We start from the raw sequence: 22,325 nt of genomic DNA on the forward strand, positions 1-22,325 counted from the left end.
TTCCCCTCCCCCTTTTCTGATGAAGGGTCTAGGCCCGAAACGTCAGCCTTTCTGCTCCTATGATGCTGCTTGGCCTGCTGCGTTCATCCAGCTCTGCACCTCGTTGTCTCGGATTCTCCAGCATCTGCAGTTCCTACTATCTCGGCTTCGAGAATGGCAGTGGTTTACCATAAATCTATTTTTCTTTTTTTTTGTGGTGAGGGTTGTTTTCCCAGGTCAATATTATACAGCAATATAAAATCTCAGATGACAATACACACAAATCATGTACTCTCTTCATCTTAACACAGACTCAAAACTTGCTTCAGGATTGACTTTGTTAACTGAACTATGCTACATTCCCAAGTCTTCATCTTTCACTGCCAGGTTCTATAATGCATGCACCTGATTCTGCCTGTTTTACTACTTTGATTTCTAGGGGTTGGTGGTTTGTAATCTCAGTTTTGCTTCCTGTAGGGTGCCTCGTACATTGATTCATGTACCTTATTCTCAGTTAACTTTACATCAACCTGATGTTAACAGGTTGAGGTTTGAGATGTGGTTCTATTCTTCAGTTCTCATAGCAGATAATTTATTTAATTCAGTGATCTACCCCAGTAGTCTTTATCAGTGATGTCTGTGGAGTATATCACCTTCCCTTTTCTTTTTAAACAGTATGTTTTCCCTGACCTCATCCATTGTCCCTCAAACACAGCTGCCATCAGATGTTTGTTCAACTGCAGATGTACTCCCCTGAAGCTCTTCCACTAACTGAGGCTGCACTTCCTCCTGGCTTCTTTTATAGATATGGCCTAGCTCTGGCCTTTTTAAGTCCTTTCAGATGATCCAATCCTCACTGACAGCCCTGTTTAAATTGGGTGCACTAAACCTCTACTCCACACTGTGGGGCTTCTGAACCTCTCTCAAGTTCTGGTGTTTTTACCACTTCCTGCTTGTTTCATTCGATCATATTTTTTGATTCCCTCCCTATACCCAGGAACAATTGCTTTCAGCAATTCCAATTCTGCTGGGAGGTGGGTGGCGGGGGAGAGAGCGGGCGCAAGAGACGGAGACAGCGCGCGAGGAGGGGGCAAAGCACGTGAGGAGGGTGCAGAGCATGTGGGAGGGCAGAACGCACGAGGAAGGGGAAAACATGTGAGGAGAGAGACAGGAGAGAGAGCGCAAGTGAGAGAGAGAGAGAGAGAGAGAGACACACAGAGACTAAAACTTCCCAGCTATCACAAAAGACCTCAGAAAACCCCATCTAAAGCACTCACTCACTAAGACTGTGTGTGTTTGGTCACATTTGACCCAACCTCAGCCATTCACACTGTGTGTGGGTCGAAGACAAATCACAAAAACTAAAGAGCTGAGAGTGAAGACCAGACATCATACAGTATCAGGCCCAGACTTGCACAGTTACAGGCAGAAACCCTGCATAGTTACAGCTCTAGAATCTGAACAGTTACAGTTACAGGCACACACCCTGCATAGTCACAGGTCTGGATCCTGCACACTTCCAAACCTGGGCACTGCACAGTTATTAGAAAAACTAATAAAAAGATGGTAACATTTGGAAATGAACATACTGATAATACTGGAGCACTCTACTGAAGTATATAAAACTAGTCGGACCAGTATGCTTTATTACAGGTTAAACCGTTTCTTCTCCTTCTTGGGGTCAAGGACCCTGCTTTAACAAACCTGGCCTTTGTACAATAGCAGACTCAATTTACACAGGCTGGGAGCAGAAAGGTTGAAGTAGATAAAAATAAATTTTAAAAAAAACACACGCTGACATATAGAGAACAACACAAACAGACAGACCCAGGTCTCAAAAACGAGCAGAGAATTTTAGTTTCTTGAGCAGGAAGGCGACCGCCTCACGCAATCATGCAGGAGGGCAGACAGCTAGGCAAACCTGGTAAAAATCCCAACACATCAACACGAAGAGAGGATAACCTTTGCGGATGGTCAAAACTGCTCACTCCCTCACCTTGGTGCCTTCTTTTCCAGATGGTCCAGACAGACCTTGTTCACCGGGTGGCCCAGGAGGTCCTGGATGTCCCCTCTCGCCCATTGGTCCTGATTCACCACTAGCACCCTGCAGTCAAACAGCTGCATTAATATCGCCATTTGAAAAGAGAAAACACTAAATCATGGGAAGCAACGGTAAGTAAAACATTGATCCTCACCTGAGGTCCAACTACACCTGGCGGTCCTGGAGGGCCAGTCTTACCTTGGAAACCCTGCCAATGGGAATTGATATATTAGCAAGACCATTCAAAGGAGGCATAAGAAAGGAAGAGAGATGAGCCAATGCAAAAAGCTATCAACACAGTAAACACAATCCTCCCACTCCATTATTCACCTTTCACACCCCGTCCTTGGTGTATTATCCCTCCCAATGAAAGCCATTCACTGATACAGCAATCCTCCCAGCACTCTGAGATATATTGCATCAAGGAAGACTGTGCATAACAGCAATTTCTTTCTTCCCATCCTATTCAGAAGGATGTACTCACCACTTCTCCTCTCTGTCCAGGGTGTCCTGGGAGTCCGTCCTTTCCTGGCGGTCCCTGGCCACAGAAAACCACAATGTTAGCCTCAAACTCCTCATTGCCACAGCTCTTTAATGACTGCAAACATCAGATGCTGGTAATTTCACTTCAAAGTACATGGGGTATTGGGAGGCGGGGGGGACAGTCGGTTTATGGTTGAACCTGTTTTAACAAAAGCTAAGGGATTATGGACACCATATATTCATATTTTTTGTGGTTATTATGATTAAATGAAACTTCAAATTGTTTAAGAGCCAGTAACAATTCCCAGAGTCTCCTTTGCCACCGTACTGTACTTCTTCAGATACTGCTTTAATTTCTTACAGAATACCCTATGGGCTTCTCCATTCCCAATTCATTATTGTACAACATTATCATGCCCACCTCCAAGTCACCAGCAACACTTGCCATTTCACAAGGTTTAGCAAAATCAGGGGCAACCAACACTAGCTCATTCATTAGGATTGCAATCAGCTTTTTAAATTGCTACTTGGCACTCTATTAACCATATTATCTTTGCCTGCATTTGCAATAATCTGTTTGTTGATTAGGTTCAATCAAATAATTTTCCAGCATGTATTGAATCATCTTTTCTAGCTTGTTTCTCGGAGCTTATATAGATAATTGTTTTAATTGGTACTGATTCTCCATCATCCAGATCATTTCTGGCTAACATAGTACCTCTGGGTGTATCTTTACAGGTTTCCTTGAATTTCCCAAAAAGCATGATTAGACTTTCTCATTGTCCTTTCTCTAGGTATAATACAGTATCATCATTCAGTATAAACTAATTGAATTGAAGAAGATTTTCTTTGTGAACTACCTACATTTCTTCTGCCACACTTTTATTGTAGGCACAATAGCTCTTTTCCTTCAGTGTCATAGTCCATAGAAACATCCTCATTACTAACATGCAGACTTAAGCTATATTCCTGTTATGTCCAATGCATGAAGTTTATGTGTTCTACCTGACACCTAGTCCATATGTGCAATGTCCAGTTTTCCTTTAGCTATTTAATTTGTTTTATACCTATTCAAATATACTAAAGATTGACTCCACATCCATTTCCTCAAATTTTGGTACAGTTTGTACAGAGTTAAACATTTTCTTTCTGGACCTTATATTATGGTTAGGTTTTCCTCATTGGAGTTGTGCTCTACATCTGCGTCTTTTTTTTAAAACTACAGCCTTCTAAGCCAGATACCATTTTTCTAAAAACCAAAAGAACTGCAGATGCTTTAAATCAGAAATGAAAACAGAAATTGCTGGAAAAGCTCAGCAGGTCTGGCAACATCTGTGGAGAGAAATCAGTGACCCTTCCTCACAACTCATCAGTTTCTTTCTTTTGCCCTTCATCTCTTTCCCTTTATAATTGATGATCCAGTCTCTTAAATCGTCTTTCTCATTCCTTACCCTCTCTTTTAAATGCTAATTCATTCCCTTTCCCTTTCTTCCCAAACTCAATTCTTTTCATCTCCATCTCCTGTTTTCGATTTTCATTTTCCATTTCAAACTGTTTTACCTGTAAATGAATTCTCGCTAATTCAAGTCACTCACTACTTGGTGTACCTTGCTGTTGTATTTACAGTAGTTCGAAATGTTCAGCCAATGTTACTCAGAGGAGGCAATGGCCTGATGGTATTATCGCTAGATTGTTAAACCAGAGACCCAGATAACATTCTATCTGTTCCGGACTGGGACAAGCCTGTGTATGGTGTAAGTAGTGGCTCTATTTTAGTGTTCAACAATATTATATCTGCATTCAAAAATCATGTAAATAGACCCAAAAATTTATGTTAACTTCCACTGCACACAAGCAGTCAAGTTCCACTATTCTACAGGTCATCATAAATATGAAACAGAACCAAGTTAATCTCCAGAATGTTTAATGCTCAATTGTGTTCAGTCGTTCAGTAGACTCAACAGAGTCTAAGATAAAACACACTCGCGCCAGGTTTCAATGAATAACAATTTTCAAAAAAAAATATAGTAAATGTAACCTCAAACATGTGGAAAAACAGATTAATCATAAATATTCAAATTTAGATTATTCCCCCTTTAACTTAAAAACACAGAATCCTATTAATTCACATATAGGACAGACATTTGGTCAAGACAAATAGACGTTGTAGGTCTATCATTCATGGCAAATATAGCGAATAAGGACAACATTAGTCTTAGGCTTTGATGAACCAAAGGGTGGAGTTATTTTTGTTTGCTTTTGGCGATGATATCATGTTGCTGCCGACTGTGGCAATCTTCAATTCAGCAACTGGTGAAGTGGACCGAGGTACACAAGACCTTAAGAACTAGGAACAGGAGTTGGACCCTCGGCCTCTCAAATCTGCTCCATCAATCAGCAGGATCATGGTTGATCTGACACTCCTAGCATCCGCTTTCCTGCCCTTTCCCCATAATCCTTGATGCCCCTACTGATCAAGATCTACCTACCTATCTCAGTCTTAAATATACATAAAGGCTCCACCCCATAGCTCACAGCGGCAAGGATTTCCAAAGACACATAACACTCTGAGAGAAGATATTCCTCGTCACCTCAGTCTTAAATTGGTGGCCCTTTATTCTGAGACTATGCCCTCTGGTCCGAGCCCCTTAAGAATCCTGTATATTTCAATGAGACCACCTCTCATTCTTCTAAACTCCACCGAGTAGAATCTCAACCTGTTTAATCTTTGCTCAGAGTACAATCCGTCCATACCAGGGATCATCCTAGTGAACCTTGTCTGAACTGCCTCCAATGAAATAATATCTTTTCTCAGATAAGGGGACCAAAACTGCCTACAGTACTCCAGATGTGGTGTCACCTTGTACAGGTCTTGGCTTCAATTAGAAGTTTTCATTCTTTTGCAAAATCTTTGAATATTATTTCTTTTCCAATTAAAAAGAGAGAAATTTTGCTTGCTGAAAGCTTTTGGAAGGTCTGTGTCCCAACTTTCTCCTCAGTTCAGTGGCAGACTGCCACTTATACCTGATCCAAACACTAATGCAGGCCAATTACCTCCAAAGTCACCAGGTGCAAGTATGTCCCACAAAATGATTCAAAATCCAACTTCTTCAAGCAACCTTTTGTCTCTGTATAATCAATAAATGAACACATGGTGCCATTTTTCTTCAGGTTGTAACAAAAAAAAATTAACAGGTTCATTCTCTGCAAAAACGCAGTCCAAGTTTATATATCCAAATGAATTTTCTGCAGTCCTGATATTATCCATCTTTATTCTTCCTGTCAAAGTGAACTACACATTTTCCCCACATTATACTCCATCTGCCAAACTTTTGCCCATTCACTCAACCTGTCTACATACGTCTGAAACCTCCATCAGAACGTACTATCCTACATGCCTTTGTAACATCTGCAAATTTAGTTAACATTCTTTCATTCCCCTTATCTAAGTCATTGGTATCAACCATAAAAAGTTGAGGCCCCAGGACAGATCCTTGCATATCCCACTCATCACATGCTGCCAATCCCCATTTATGCATACTATTTTTTTGCCAGATGATCTTCTATCACATTAGCATGTTACCATGAATTCACATTTTGTGCAATAATCTTCTATGCTGCACCTTATCAAATGCCTTCTGGAAATCCAAAAATATTTATATCTATGGGCTCCTCTTTACCTTTCAAACAACTTTGATAAATTGGTTAAACATTTCCCCTTCACAAAACTATTTTGACTTGTTCCAATTACTTGAAGGAGTTATTCTAGGTTCCCAGCTCTAATCTTTTTAATGATCAATTCTAAAACCTTACCTGCAGCAAACATCAAGCTAACAGGCCTATAGTTTCCTGTTTTCTGCCCCTTTCCTTTTTAGAATGGAGGAGTCATATTTACTACTCTCTGGTCTGATGGAACCTTTCCAGAAGATAGGAACAGGAGTAGGTCATCCAGCTGCTCAAGTCTGTTCACTATTCAATGAGATCATGGCTGATCTGTGGCCTAACTCCATATAACTGCCTTTGGCCCTTCATGTCTTTGCATCCCAAAAATTTATCATTTCAAAATTAACACCTGATCTAACATCAACTCCCGTTTGTGGAAGAGGCTGGTGAATTTTCCAAAATTAGCAAGAATGCATCTACTAAGTCATTTATATTCTTTTATGACCCAAGATGAAGCCTGTTAGAAATGGGCATTTGTCAACACACATATCCATCAGTACCTTTTATATTAGTGATTGTAATTTCACCAAGTTCCATTCTTCTTTGCACCTCCTGATCAAAGCTATAACTGAAATGTTTATTGTATCCTCTATAACATAGACAAACGTAAAATATTTGTCCAATTCATCTGCTATATTTTTTATCATCTAACTCCCATTCTCACTTGCCAAAGCTCAACATTTTACTTGCTCTTTACCTCCAATTTTTTTTTTATTCATTCATTCAAGAGACCAGAGCGCCAAAATCTGGACCAGCATTTATCGTCAATCCCTACTTGCCCAGACAGCAGTTAGGAATCTCATCACTGTGGGTCTGGAGTCACCTGTAGGCCACAAGAAGTGAGGATGCCACTTTCTGTCCCTGAAGGACATTAGTGAACCAGATGGCATTTTCCAACAAACAATGGATTCATGGTCATCATTAGACTCTTAATTCCAGATTTTTTTTTATTGAATCCACCATCTGCCTTGAACACAGGCCCCCAGAACATTACCTGGGTCTCTGGATTAACAGCCGAGCAATTACCTGTAGAAACCCTTGTTATCTGCTTTAAAATTCCTATCTGCTTCCTCTCATAGTCTAACTTCTTTCACCTGGTTAATCTGCCGTTCCTTATATTCTGCCCAATCATTTGACCTGGCTCACATATATGCTTCTTCTTCTTAAGTTTAAGGCTTCCCATACTTCTTCAGTTAAGCTCAGGTGTTGTGTCCGTCCTTTACAACTTTCTTTCTTGTATGGTTATACTTATTCTGAGTATTCTAATGTACCCCATATGTGTCTGCCACTTTTACCTGAGAAGACCATCCTTACGTGTGTGTGCATGTGCATGTGCGAGTGCGTGCGGATGCGCATGTTACACACATCACACTGGGGACTTAGTGTGTGTGTGTCTGAATCCACCTCCTGCTGTCTTTGAATTCAGCTCACGGCAATGAGATGGTCTGGTGGGGCTCGCGGAGTTAGGGATAATAGAAGTTATTCAAATTCACTCACAGGTGGTCCCTTCGGTCCTGCAAAACCAGTTGATCCTTGAGGCCCTGGGAGGCCCTGGAAGAGTTACAAAGAGAGGAATATTGTCTAATTAAAACAATGTACAGTACCAGTTTGATCAGTGCAAACCCAATTGCTAACCCGCGCATGGCAGTGTTAAGCAGCAGGAATAATTGACCAACACTGCATTGAGGCATGATCTGGGTACCCTTGACAGCTACCTACATGTTAATTAAAGAGCCTGAACAAGCTTCATGTATAGTATGTTCCAGTTCTAAATCTCTGACTCACAAACACCATGGACAAGATCAGCCCCTGATGTCACAGTATTCGAACAAGGGTCCCTCAATCTCACAAACAGTGAGTTAATGGGTTCAGATAACAAGGACAATTAACTCGCTAATGGCTGAATCAAATCAGCCTAGCAGTGGGTAAGGTCTGAATTGGGAGCAGACTGACATCTCCTTCACACGTCCACATCCTGGGATCCTATCATCACAATGGACCTTGCTATGTCTTTTCAACTGCTGCCATTTTGGACTGGCAGCTAGTAGCCAGGACAAAGTTTGGTCAGGGGTCAGCCTTGACGTGCATTTGACCAGCCCTCCCCAACAATGCAAGACTGACCATTTCGAAGCAAATCCAATGTGGGGTTGCTCATCCCTGTTAACTGCAACCATCATCCTATCCCAATGTTGCAGGCTTTTTGACTGAAGTCGGGGTAGAGGGGGTGGTGAGCAGCACAAATTGAGTGTGCGCCTGTGCCATGTACAGTAGATTGGGCTGGCAGCAGGTTGGCATAGTAAGGGGGGGGTTACAGAGCCCTCCTCTACTGTTAAAGGAATCGGCGCACCAGCTGAAGACCATGAAAATCCACAGCAAAGAAGAATGCCAGTTTCCAAGCCAACCACACCCTCTAGAATTAGAATTCCCATTGAAAATGTCACCCTACACAACATTGCTGAAACTACAATGTGGAATCTTGCTCCTTCAGTACTCCCTCAAATTTCCCATATGGATAGGTCCGGCATCTTTTATTCAATCTACACACCTTTACACCTCATATTTCTTCATCTGAGCCTAACTTTAGACAAGCTCCTGGTCAAGTGCACTAGCAGTCCCTTCCAATGACATACTGAAGATTTTTGTTTTCTGATTGTACCTCTGCTTTAAAACATTGGTGGGGTGGAGACGGTGGGGTTGTATATGGGAGGTGGGGGAGTAGGTGAGGTTAGGTTTAATTCTGCGATCGCGCAAGTCCCAACCTGGATGTCATGTTGGAAAGGAAGATCATGCCAACAGGGAGATACAATATTGTAGCTACAATCCTCCGTCACAGGATCACCTTTTGAGGCAATTGTTCACTGTGATGAGGAGACTGAAAACATGCCACTTGAGTATTGGGACACTTAAAAATAAGGAGTCAAGTCATGCACAATTCTTTTAACTCTTACACTTACAGATTTCTCTCTCAAAGAATATCTAAATATCTCTAGGGAAGGACAGTGAACAGAACTCACGATTAAGAGACAGTCGTGTGTCTGTTGCAACTGAGTTTGTAGAATTGGTTGCAAAGAGTGTACAAGAGTTCAAAATGAAATTGACTTGTTAGGAAAAACAGACCTTTACCTATCCTGAAGCACCACTTGTTCTGCGATACAACCGTATACACTCACCCTTTCTCCAGGAGGTCCTGGAGGCCCATCAGTTCCCGAGCTTCCCTGTTGAAAAGTTAAAAAGGACGGAATAAATTGCAATGCTCATGACACAGAATGGACCACCCGTCCGAGACACAGTTTATCCACACCAATTACCATTCACACATGTGCACTGCTGCAGCTACCTGCCTCACACACACTACTGTCATTATAAAACTCTCAAGTATACCAGTCTGTAACACACATTCGAATAAAATCCTCAATTATAAAGCTCTCTCAGTTACACATTCAGTACAAGCCTCCCACTTATGACATTCTTTCTATTACTCAGTCAGTTAAGACACCGTCTCTGTTACACACACATACTCAGCATAAAACTCTCATTGATCATACTGTTACACTCATACTTTCAAAGTAAAAGATGCAAAACTCTCTCTGTTACACACTAAGCACTCAGGATTAAACATTCGCAAACATAAAGCTCTCAGATAACTCTCTCCCTCTGTTAGATACACGTCCTCGGTTTTACTGTTCTGCTAGTTGATCATACCCATGATAATGAAACCTGTCTCTGTTGATCCTCTCATATCCACCTCACATTGTTTATGGTCTCTACCACTGTCTAAACACTCACCTTTGCCCCTGGTTTTCCAGTTGCTCCTCTCGGTCCTCGTTGACCCCGTGGACCCTTGGAGAGAAAGCCAAAGTTAGTCATCAGTCAGAGACTGTCTAAATCCTGGCCACTTATAGTCTGATGTGAGAGAAGAGTTGGAGGATCTGCATCTGTTCCAAATTACCTTCCCAATGTCTGTTTGCTCTTCCGCTCCCTCTGAGATCCAGCAACATGACACTCAAATCAGACTCTGTTTAGATAATTACTTTACTGGGAAAGATTCCCATTCAAACACTTACTGATCAGTAAAGATAGTGACGTACCGTAGGTCCACGTTGTCCTCTTTGACCCAACTTGCCTTGCAAGCCCTGGGAGGGTAGGAGGAATAACAAGATTGAGAGATGGAGGAGAAAGATGAAGGGAAAAAAAAAGGGAACAATGCAAGAGCGAGGTGCAGGAAAAAAATAAGAGGCAAAGCAAGAGGACAGCAGGAAGGACACAAATGGAGGCAAAAGCAATTCAGGAATGAGACAAGAGTGTATGGCAAGGAAGAGATGGAAAAGAGAGGACAGAGCGTTTGGGAGAGACAGATTAGAGGGCGATGGAAGACAGACCCAGAAGAGAAAGAGTGAGATGGAGATTCAGCAGAAAGGACAGAAGAGTCAGAGATAGAAGGTAAAGGACAGGGAAAGAGATGAAGGGAGAAATGGAAGAGGTAAAGCAGGAGAAACAGAGAGGCAGCAGAAAGCGTAAGACAGTGAGACAGAGTGCGTGGAGAAAGGATGAGATAGAGATATAGGAAACAGAGGTAGGCAAGCAGGAGAGAGTGGAGAGACAGCAGCAATGCGTGCAGAAGGAAAGATCAAAGAGGATGGGAGAGACAAAGAAATGGAAGTGAAAGAACAGACAGAGTGAGGAGTGAGGGATAGAAAACGTGGGATATATTACAAAGACCAGAGTCAGCAAGAAGACAAAGAGGGATAAAGGGGGAGAAAGGGGGAGACATCCAAGGGGAATGGGCACAAAAATATACAGGAACACAGAAATAGAGTGGTTGACAAGAGAACAAAACAAATAGACATCAAGTGAGGACAAAAGGTGTAAGAGTGAGGGAGGGGAGTGCAGCAGAGAGAGAAAGTGCGAGAGAGAGCACGAGAGACAACGCGAGAGAGAGAAATGGGAGAGAAGAAAAACATATGATGAGTCACTAATTCCTTGAAAAGACTTTCCTTACTAATAGTCAGACATCACTGTGTTTCTGATGATCAGAGGCTTCTTCCAGACTTACCCTAGCACCTTTCTCTCCGTTAGCTCCTGGGAATCCTGGGAAACCAAGAGAACCCTGGAGAAACAAAGCAGAAATTTAGACAGAGCCAGAGTGAGAACCAGGATCAAACTACCACCCACTATTCTCCAGCAGGAAGATACAGAACAAACAAAGAAACTAAGGGAGTTGCTGTGCCTCCACATGAGGCAGCTCTGCGAAGATGCATGAAATTATTGGAATTGGTTTGGACAGAACCGCCAACTCATCCTGTGGCTGTGGGCTGGCAGAGGAGGGTAAATTTACAGCGTCTCCACCCCATTTCCCCCACCTCCTCTATTCCCCTGTGGAAGTCCACCTCCAGGCACATATAAGACTTTGCCCACAGTGTCAGGCCATCACACAACTAAGTAAGATCCTGTAAGGCAGCAAGAGTCAGCTGTCCGAGTCCATTCCATTACAGCTTCAACACCCCTTGATTGTCTCTCCCTTTCTCTCTCTTTGTCTTCTTGCTGAATCTGGTCTTTGTCTGTAATATATCCCACCTTTTCTATCCCTCACTCCTCACTCTGTCTCTTCTTTCACTTCCACTTCTTTGTCTCTCCCATCCTCTTTGATCTTTCCTTCTACACGTATTGCTGCTGTCCCTCCCCTTTCTCCTGCTCGCCCACCTCTGTTTCCTGTGTCTCTATCTCATCCTTTCTCCACACACACTGTCTCACTTTCTTACTCTCTCTGCTGCCTCTCTGTTTCTCCTACTTTATCTCTTCTATTTCTCCCTTCATCTCTTTCCCTGCCCTTTACCTTCTATCTCTGACTCTTCCGAGCTTTCTGCTGAATTTCCATCTCTCTCTTTCTCTTCTCTGTCTGCCTCCCATCGCCCTCTAATCTATCTCTCCTAAATGCTCTGTCCTCTCTTTTCATAAGATTCCACCCGCCATGCTAATGTGGTCCAGGTTTAGTGAACCTGATTACACAATGCAGGTCTAAACAACTTGGCACATGTCCAGGAATGGAACAAAGGTACATTCATAGGTGAAGGTGGGCACACTTTTTTTCAAACACACACACGGCTCAGTGGTTAGCACTGATACCTCACAGCACCAGGGATCCAGTACCAGCCTCCAGCAACTGTCTGTGTGGAGTTTGTACATTCTCCCCGTGTCTCCATGGGTTTGCTTCGGGTGCTGCGGTGTCCTCCCACAGTCCAAGAATGTGAAGGTTAGGTGGATTCACCATGCTAAATTGCCCAAACTGTCCAGAGATGTGTAAGCTAGATGGATTAGCCATGGGAAATGCAAGGATATGGTGGGGTCTGGCATTTCAGATAGTCCATGTGGACTTGATGGGCCGAGTGATTTGCTTCCACTCTGTAAGGGAGTCTATGAAATGCACAAAAATACACGTGCGCACTTGCACATACAAACAAATACACACACACTGACACATAGATAGAATACAATAATCATGCACCCTGGAAATATTTAAAGACAGATGCACATAAAAGCACCTCACAACCTCAGGATGCCCCAAAGCATGTGAAGTCCTCAAAGTAGAGTCTCTTTTGTAGGAAATGTGGAAGCCAACTCTCTCACATTTGTAGTGATGGGGGAAATGATAAATATGGGTCAGGACACTGGAAAAAATGCCCCTTTCTTCTTTGAAACCCTGACCATGGGACATTGCATGTTGCCCTGAGAGAGCAAGTGGGGCACTGGTTTAACATCTTATTCAAAAGATGGAATTTCCAAGAGCACAATGCGCTCTCAGTGATGCATGAGTACTATCAGTCTGCATCATATCTGTGCCATGAACTTCAATCCCATAAATTCATGACTCACAGGCCAGAGTACTGACATGTGCACATATAAATGCACAGAGACAATCACAAAACAGTGATACATATATTATATATATACACACACATGCACAGGAAATACAGCATTTCTGAAGAGGTAAATGAAATATAAAATAATTTACTGATTATTAAACGCTGTGTGACTCAATGCCTCATTTTAGGGTTTTCATCTCAATCTTCTTACCTTGGGTCCCTGGCGTCCAGGGTAACCAGGGAGACCAGGCACTCCGAGTTTACCCTAAAAACAGTGAAACAGAGGTAATGAAATAGGGATAATCATAACGCACAGAGTATCTATATAACATGTAAATTTACTGATGATTAACAACAAACTGCTTGTAGAGCAAGTAAGGCCCTTCAATGGAAAGTTAACAGATGAACTTTGGCACAGAGTTACAGAAGAAGATGCAGATATCAGATCCAATGACTAAGGTTTGGTTACAGGGGTTGATTTTTAGCACTTAAAGGATGAGAGGCATATTGAGGCATGAAGGTTTAGGAAGGGAATCCCAGGGTTCAGGGTGGTGACAGCTCAAGACATCTTCTCCAGTGCCACAGCAAACATCCTGTAGAAAAGCTCAGAGTCAGAGGAACAGACAGTTCAGGGGGACTTGCAGGGCTGGTGGTGATGATGGAGAAAGTGAGGGACCAGGCCAGTAAGGAACTGAAATGCAAAAGATGAGATTTGGAATACTGCTGTGGACAGAGGCATCCTACTGAAGATTTTAATCCTGGGTTCATCAGGACACATATAAGACCGCCAAATTTTAAACGATCATAACAATTTACACGAGAGCAGAAAAGGGATTGAAAAGAAAAGCAGATTGGTGAAGCGGTGCTTTCAAGTTATGTCCTTTTAGAGTTGCCCAGATGTTTGGAGAGCCTCCAAATCACTGTTAGTTTCTTTATGGTGATACCATGATCAGAGTTCACTTACCAACTAATCAGCATCCTTTATCCCCTGCACTGTAAACTGTTGTGACCATTTAAAAACTGGCATTCTTGAACATGTCGTGATGAGTGCAGAATGAAAAGCTTCAGCAATGTGTCTCCATTTTTTAACAATATCCAAGGTTGAAATTTGAAGTGAGGCTCTATGTCAGGAAGGGCCGGGGAGGGAGTGGTGGGTGAGTGGGACTTGGCACATGTTTGAGATTATGGTCCAGACTAGGAGGGCATTGGAGAAGAGGAACCTCATTGCAACAAGACTAAGAGTTAAGGTTCCAAGAGCAGAAACACTGAGCCACACGAAAGGAAGGAGGAAGCGATCGTGCATACGATAGGCAAATCCACTTGGTGCTGGGGATGTGAGGCCAGATGATCAGAGAGGAACATTGATCCGACCTCCATTCCGATTCATCTGTTAAAGCTTGGCAGAACTGGCCTCATTCTCAATGGGATGCGCAAGGGATGAGGAGAACAGGAATAGGAGAAAGAAAAACACAGGCAGACATGAAAGTAAGGGAGGAGGTGGTAATGCATACAGTCAGAGCATAGGGAAAGAAGGTAGGTGAGGAGAGGACTGAGAATAGGACATGAGGAAGGTAGAGAATAGTCAAAGGTCAGGGTTGAAGGGTTGGAGGTGAGGAACGATCGCAAACGAGGGAAGAGCAGAGCAAGGGGAGGGAGGGGCTGGGACACAAAAAGAGAGCAAGAGACAGAGGTAAAGAGATAAAGAAATATAGAAAGTCAGAAAACAGATGAAGCTCCGAGGGAAGAGATCCCTGTCAGCCAACATGGGTTGGAAGAAGAGTTGGGATGGGAACAGCCAGAGCACAATGTCTCTCACCTTCTCACCTGGTGCACCCAGGGGACCAGGGTCACCTAGAGGTCCTACCCGGCCTTTAGGACCTTCAGGTCCATCCTCTCCTCGAGGACCAGTTGGCCCAAGCTCCCCCTAAAACAAAACAGGAAAAAGAAAATTAATACTAAAAAAAATACAAGAGTCACAAATCTTTCCAGATGAGCAACATTAAAAGGTCAACAGGGTACCCATATTTGAGCGAGAGATAGCGAGACAGTGAGAGAGAAAGACACAGAGAGACAGAGAGAGAGAGAGAGAGAGAGAGACACAGACAGAGAGATAGAGAGAGACAGAGAGAGACAGAAAGAGTGAGGCCAAGGAAATTCATCACCTTTCCCTGCACCTCAGCATGTTTCAGTCAGCATCAGAATTTTAGAGTATGAAGAGGTACCTCCAGTGTACAGTACGATCAGAAGACAGTGAAAGCCCATCTTGGTGATCCCACATATGTTACCATCCCAGATTTTGTCTTTTTCTATTTTAAACATTCTTTTCCCTACCACAATTGATACCGATATTTCTTTCAGTGCCATCCTGGAGAAGTTCTATCTCAGTGACTTCAAAGGTTCAAAGTTGCAAGTAAGGATGTTTGCTGATGATTGCATAATGCTTAGCACCATTCGCAACTGCTCAGAAACTGAAGCAGTCCCTGTGAAAATTGCTGCAAAACTTGGATAATGTCCAGACTTGGGTGGGGAGGTGGCAAGTAACATTTGCACCAAACAAGTGCCAAGTAATGACCATCATCCCTTAACATTCAAGGGCATCACCAACTTGAAAACACCCAGTATCAATATCCTGGATGTTACTACTGAACTGGAAAACTCAAATAAATACTTCAGCTATAGACCAAGTCAGAGGCTAGAAATCCTGCAGTGAATTTACTCACTTCCTATCTCCCCACATCATCTCCATCATGTACAAGGTACAAGTCATGAGTGTGATGAATTGCTCCCTTTTTGCCTGGATGAACACAGCTCCAACAACACTCAAGAAGCTTGACACCAACCAGGACAAACAGCCTGTTTGACTGGCACCCATTATTCATTCACTACTTTACTATCACAGAGTTCATATCCAGTGTGTAGCACCTAAATAATGCACTATAGGAACTAACCAAGGCTCCATCAGCAGCACCTTCCAAACTGATGGCCTCTGCCAATCAGAAGGACAAGAGAAGCAGATGCAAGGGAACACCCCCAACACCTGCAAGTTCTCCTCCAAGCTACGCATCATCCCGACCTGCAACTATAATTGTGTTGCTTCACTGTTGTTGGTCAAAATCCTGGGACTCCATCCCTAACGATACTGTGAGAGTTTTACTCCCATGGACTTGAAAGAAGGCAGCTCAACACCTCTTCCAGGGCAACCAGGGATAGACTCTAAATACTGGTCTACGCAGTGCCAATGAATAAAAAAGTCCCTTCCCACTATCCAATGAAGCACAGTGACTGTAGGTGTGATGCAAGTTAGAGGAACATAATTCATTCAACAATCCCACAAGAATTAATTTTAACCTTAACCATCCATATCATTTTGAATCCAAAATGCTGACAATGGAAGAATAACTACTCGAAAAAGTGCACAATGCAGGTAATGCCAGGATGATGTGTAATTCTCTTCACAGAATCGAGGAGGTCTTATAGCAAGAAGGGAGGCCATTCAGCCCATTACGCCTGCACTGGCTCTTCAAATGAGCATCACTACCTACTACTGATCCTCTCTGTCCCCATACCCTTACACATTATTTTTATTCAAATAACCATCCACACACACTGTTTCTGCCGCTGTCCCTTCAATCAGTTCCACATGTTCCTATCTAGAAACTACAGCCATTTAGAGGGCATTGGCATTTCACACCTCAAATGCTAGTTGTCTGAAGGCTTCGGACAGTCTTTAATTTGGAAAGGACAGCTTTCGATCATTATTGCAGTGGAACAGCCATTTATCCAAATAGCTTTACGAATTGAACAGATGACACAAGACACTGGTATGAGAGTTCAGTGACCTGTCTGTCTTTACTACCTATGGCCCAATCCAATCAGACACAATCTTATTGATTGGTGGAGCAGGCTTGAGGAATCTGAATTGCTCACAACAGCTCCTATCTCCTATATCCTAATGTAATGACACACACAAAAGTGTGGATTTATAAGCCTATTAAGCCTGCTCCACCACTGGATTAGATTATGGCTGTTCATCTACCTTAACGTCCTGTTCCCATGTTATCCCCATATCTCTCCATTTCATTAGTATCCAGAAATCTATCATCTTCTGTCTCAAACTCGCTGCATGACTGAACTGCCCCAACCCTCAGAGGTACAGAATTCGAAAGATTTACCTTCATCTGAGTGGAGAAATTCCTACTCCTCCGCATCATATTAAATTGCATATCTCTTCCTTAGAGATTATGTCCTCTAGAAGCCATTGTAACAAATTATAAACCAGTATCCTTACCCGTTCACCCTTGAGGCCCATGTCTCCTTTGAAGCCAGGGAATCCATCTTCACCCTATAAGAAAGCAATAGACAAGAAATGAATCATATCAAATCAGTGTCACAGGCAACAAACCCACAATTTCTACTCAGCAATCTATTGCTAATTAAAGATTTTTTTTTACGTTTGCAGCTTCAGGGTACCCCAGAGCACTTCCAATCAATTGTGATAATTGTTGAAGAGAAGTGTCAGTTATGTTCTAATGTAGGAAATGGGACAGCCAGTTTATGCATAGCAATATTATTGAAACAATGCTGTAGTAGTGACTGGATTTTCTCCATGTGATGTTGTGAGGGATAAACCTTGGCACAGGACACTGGAAAGACCATTTTCAAATCTAGATAGGGGTACTTTTCACACCTATCTGATTTGGAGTCCCAAGTTTGACATTCCATATGTAAGACAGCACCTCTGACAGTGCAGCACTCCCTCAGTATCATGCTGAATTTATCAGCCTGGGCTTTCAGCAAACCTGCGGAGTTGGACTTTAACCCCTCCACCCGGCTTTCTCCTGACTCAGAGGTGATCATGCCACTGTCTGAGCCTTGATATAGATTCACTGAAGTTGCTGTAATGAGTCACACTAAAGGTGATAAGAGAGGACCAAAGGATTCTCTGGTCAGGATATTCTCACCACGCTGGGCTTAAAGAGGTAATTCCAACAATTGCTAACAATCCGGGATCAGCAACTTACAATTAGAAGGTGCCTTTAAGATGATGAAACAGTGCTAAGTGCTTTACAGAAGCATTATAAAACAAAATATAACTTGAGCCACATGGGATTTTTTTTTTAATTATTCGTTCATGGAATGTTGCCATCACTGGTGAGATTGACATTTATTGCCAATCCCTAACTGGCCAAAGGGCAGTTGAGAATCACAATGATTTGGGTCTGGGGTCACTTGCAAGCCAGACTAGGTAAGGACAATGGATTTCTGTCTTTAAAGGGACTAGTAAACGAGATGGATTTTTAAATAGAATTGACACATAGCTCAAGGTCGCCATTACGCCAGCTTTGTAATTCCAGGTTTGTATTGAATTCAAATACCATGATGGGAATCAGGACTCCTATCCTCAAAACATCAGCCTGGGCTTCTGGATTGCTAGTCCAGCAACATTCCTATTGCACTACCGCTTCACCTACTGGAGCAGATGGCTACACATTTGGTCAAAGAGTTAGGTTTTAAGTCGCATTTCCTCAGAACAAAGCGAAGGTGGGAACATGGAGATGGTAAGGGAGCAGATGCTGAGGCTTAGGGCCCAGACTGCTGACCGAGATTCGTCAATGGTGGATGGATTAAAACCAAGGGATGCTCAGGACACCAAGATTAGAGGAGTGCTGAGACCTGAAAGGGTTGTGGGCCTGGAGTAGATGATGGAGCTAGAGGTGGGGGAGGGCGTGTTGAAGGACGAGGACAAGAAGGGGTTTGGAAAGGGTGATGAGAGGTTTGAAATCAAGATATTGCTGGAACTGGAGCTATTGTAGCTCAGCAAGCACAGTGGGGAAAGGGGGAAATGGGACCAGTGTGGGCAGGAATGCAGGCAGGAGCGGTTTGGATGGACTCAAGGTTAGGGAGGATAGCATGCAGGAAAGCTACTTACAGACACATTTGGCTCTGACCAGCTTTACCCAGCACACCTAGTATCCAAACTCATTGTCCCCATGAGTGCAAAGGCAGTCCAAAAGGGTTTTGTTGTCACAGTGCCTGACAATGATGGGGAATTATTTGCTTCCAGCGGCACTGATGCATGTTCGTCAGTTGAACTCAGCACACATAGTTCACCTGAACACTCTGTCTATCTGTACGTGTAATAAGGTTATGGCACAAAATAGCAGCTCCTGAGATCAGCAACAAACTGGAGAAGAGTGGTGTCCAATTGGCACTAGTTGGCACTTTTACATCAGATGAAAAAGTGCCCTCAATCAGTACAAGTGCCCAGTGGAGAGAACCAAGCACTGCAATCTTGGTGACTGCCTAGACTGACTGGTTCCTATGTGAGAGCAGATCAAGTGTCAAGGCCCACAGGGAACACATGGAACATGGGGGACAGGCCAACATTTTTGACTCTAACCAAAAGCAGGGCCAGGATAAAGGCAAGCTAGGGCTCGGGTAATTTGCTAGTTTGGTTGGTCAAATTTAACATTTGAGCCTGTGGACGATGAGAAGGAAACAACATTAAGGGAGGAGGGTGGTTCCATAGTCTGGATGTCGTGGAAAGGGCAGGTTGGGTAGGAGCAGGGGATGAGGATGGGAATATTAGTCCTGGCAAATGAACAAGTAAAGACCCAGAAGAGAAGGCAAGGATATGCGACTGGGTCTTCGGGAGAAACAGGAGGGACTGGTTGAGAGTAGCAACCATAATGGCCATAGTTGTAGCGATAAGCTGGACAGAGACAGAAACAAAGACGGCAGGAGGACTTGGAGATGAAAGACAAGGAAAGGATGGCCAATCAGCTAAACAGCACATTATTCGAAAAAGAGAAGCCAAAGACTGAGTGAAACACACTTACCTTTTCACCTTTGTGTCCCTTCAACCCTCTGATTCCTTCAGATCCCTGAAACAAAACAGATGGATAATAAGGTTCCATGGTAGATGAGTTTGTTACAGGTGGGGTCCACTGTGTGGATGACATTGGTCATAGTATCAACTACTCGAGGAGCGCCATTGGCACTCACGAATACTCACCTTCACACCACGTGGCCCAGGATAGCCGACAGGACCCTGTGGCCCAGACTGACCCTGTGTGGGGGCAAAAGAGGGGAAAAAAAAAGTGAGATATCACCATATACCAATCAATCAATCATTCTGAGTAAGGTCAGTACAACGGCATGCATGGTGGCCTCACCTTCCCACCATCATCACCACATGCACTTTGCCCTGGCTGACCCCAGTCAATCGTAGTCCTTCTATACCCCTCCATTCCGCACCATTCTATTCACTTGCAACACTCTTATTAGAACTCACTTGCAAACTGGGATGGTACTCATTTCCAATCACCAGTTCTCAGGCACAAAAATCATAATTTCAAATTATAGTCAATGGCCTGGCACTGGGAAATCTGATATCTCCGCAAAAAGCTAGTTGAGGGATAAATATTGGGCAGGATACCTCCCATATTCTTCTCCAAAATAGTGTAATGGGATCCTTTAACAAGCCAATGGTAACAGACCCAATCATGGAGCACTGCTGCAGTAACATCAGCTAATTACTTGCCCAAACCTGTAATAACTGGATAAGACTGGAACTGGTCCAAACTGGAGGTGCATGAGACCATTTTTAACCAGTGGCACTCATTTCCGAGTTTTACTGCTTATTTCCCCCAATGAGTGGTTTGACCTTACAACCTTTAAGTTTATTTCGACTCGCATCACCTCTCAACTCTTTACCAGGACGAACAACATCTCCTTAGCCCAAAACAAGTGATGCTGACATTCGTACCTGGTTACCCTTCGGACCTGATGGACCTTCTTTACCCGGATGGCCCTGAAAAGAAGGTCAACAGAAGTCAGAGGTCAAGTAATACCAGTACAGTAAACATGGAGCCTGAAGGTGTTCAAATATCATCAATGAGGGAAAAAAGAACAGAAATAAAGCATGAAGATGAGAATCAAACGCCAGGAAGTATGGAAGCAGAGGAATCCAAACAGTACTGTACTAATAAAGGCTAGATGACACCAACAAGCACATTTTTAGAAAAGGAGCAATTGGTGCAATTAATTCAATGACATAATTCCGAAGTGTAGTTTAATTGAAGGATGTTAAAAGTTATTTCCAAAACCCTGGATTTTGTAGTCATACTTATATTTCAGAAAGAGCACATTGATTGTGCTGTTTATTAATTCCCATAGACTCAACACCATCCCGTCACCAACCTTAGCTTTAACACTGTGCCATTAGGGCTCCCTGTCATATGGCAGTGAATAACTATATAACTGGTGTGTCAAGGACTCCAAGCTTCACTTGTCTGACCAGCTGAGTGGAGGAGACATGGAATTCCAAGATGTTGATTGCGTTAAATAGAAAACTGTTCAACCTTTAGCCCATATGTCTTTGCCCAGAGGGCAGTAAAATATCTTTGCTGTGGGTCTGCAGTTACACGTAAGGCAGATTTCCTTCTTTGAAGGGCATTTTTTTTTGTAGAATCCCTACAGTGTGGAAACAGACCATTCAGCCCAACAAGTCACACCGACTCTCTGAAGAGCAACCCACCCAGGCTCACCACCACCACCAGCACCACCAGCACCACCACCCCCCACCCAACCCCACCCAAACCATCCCTGCAACCCTGAATTTCCCATGGCTGACCCACCTAGCCTACACATCCCTGGACACTATGGGCAATTTTAGCATGGCCAATCCACCTAACCTGCACATCTTTGGACTGTGAGAGGAAACTGGAACACCCAGAGGAAACCCATGCAGACACAGGAAGAATGTGTAAACTCTACATGTCACACGAGGCTGGAATTGAACCCGGGTCCCTGGTGCTTTGAGGCAGCAGTGCTAAACACTGAGCTACTGGCCGCATTAGTGAAGCAGATGGGATTTTACAACATGGTCACAGACCCTATTGCCAGCTTCTACTGTCAGATATTTACTGAATTCAAATTTCACCATCTGCCACGGTGAGATCCAAACACATGCCCCCAGGATATTAGTCTGCTTTCTTGATTACTAGTCAAGTGACATTACCACTTGGCCACCTATCTACCTGTTGTCCCTGAACTCAGCAGTTGTGGAATCATTTGAGGGCCAACGACATAAGGATAGAAGATTTCCTTCCCTGACGGACTTTAGGACAGGTCTTTACCACCACCACTGAAAGCCACTTCTAATTCCATACTTATTAATTCAAGATAAATTTCACCAGCTGTAGTAGCAAAATTTGAATCTCTGATTCTAGAACATT

General features: G+C 43.2%; 1 protein-coding gene across 2 annotated transcripts in view; it reads right to left on the reverse strand.

Annotated features, from left to right (window-relative positions):
- The window catches only part of LOC109912388 (collagen alpha-1(V) chain-like), a 103,820-nt gene that overhangs the window by 51,311 nt on the left and 30,184 nt on the right, over positions 1 to 22,325 (reverse strand). For both annotated transcript variants that reach the window (XM_048616639.1, XM_048616638.1), the window contains exons 15-28: positions 20,855 to 20,899; positions 20,102 to 20,155; positions 19,926 to 19,970; positions 17,375 to 17,428; positions 14,903 to 15,010; positions 13,298 to 13,351; positions 11,280 to 11,333; positions 10,315 to 10,359; positions 10,013 to 10,066; positions 9,397 to 9,441; positions 7,724 to 7,777; positions 2,505 to 2,558; positions 2,175 to 2,228; positions 1,976 to 2,083 (exon numbers count right to left, since the gene is read on the reverse strand). In XM_048616639.1, coding sequence (XP_048472596.1) covers positions 1,976 to 2,083; positions 2,175 to 2,228; positions 2,505 to 2,558; positions 7,724 to 7,777; positions 9,397 to 9,441; positions 10,013 to 10,066; positions 10,315 to 10,359; positions 11,280 to 11,333; positions 13,298 to 13,351; positions 14,903 to 15,010; positions 17,375 to 17,428; positions 19,926 to 19,970; positions 20,102 to 20,155; positions 20,855 to 20,899 — 828 coding nt within the window. The remainder of the gene's footprint in view (positions 1 to 1,975; positions 2,084 to 2,174; positions 2,229 to 2,504; positions 2,559 to 7,723; positions 7,778 to 9,396; positions 9,442 to 10,012; positions 10,067 to 10,314; positions 10,360 to 11,279; positions 11,334 to 13,297; positions 13,352 to 14,902; positions 15,011 to 17,374; positions 17,429 to 19,925; positions 19,971 to 20,101; positions 20,156 to 20,854; positions 20,900 to 22,325) is intronic.

The sequence above is a fragment of the Rhincodon typus genome, chromosome 35 (assembly GCF_021869965.1).
Source record: "Rhincodon typus isolate 14 chromosome 35, sRhiTyp1.1, whole genome shotgun sequence".
In the NCBI taxonomy this organism is placed as follows: domain Eukaryota; kingdom Metazoa; phylum Chordata; class Chondrichthyes; order Orectolobiformes; family Rhincodontidae; genus Rhincodon; species Rhincodon typus.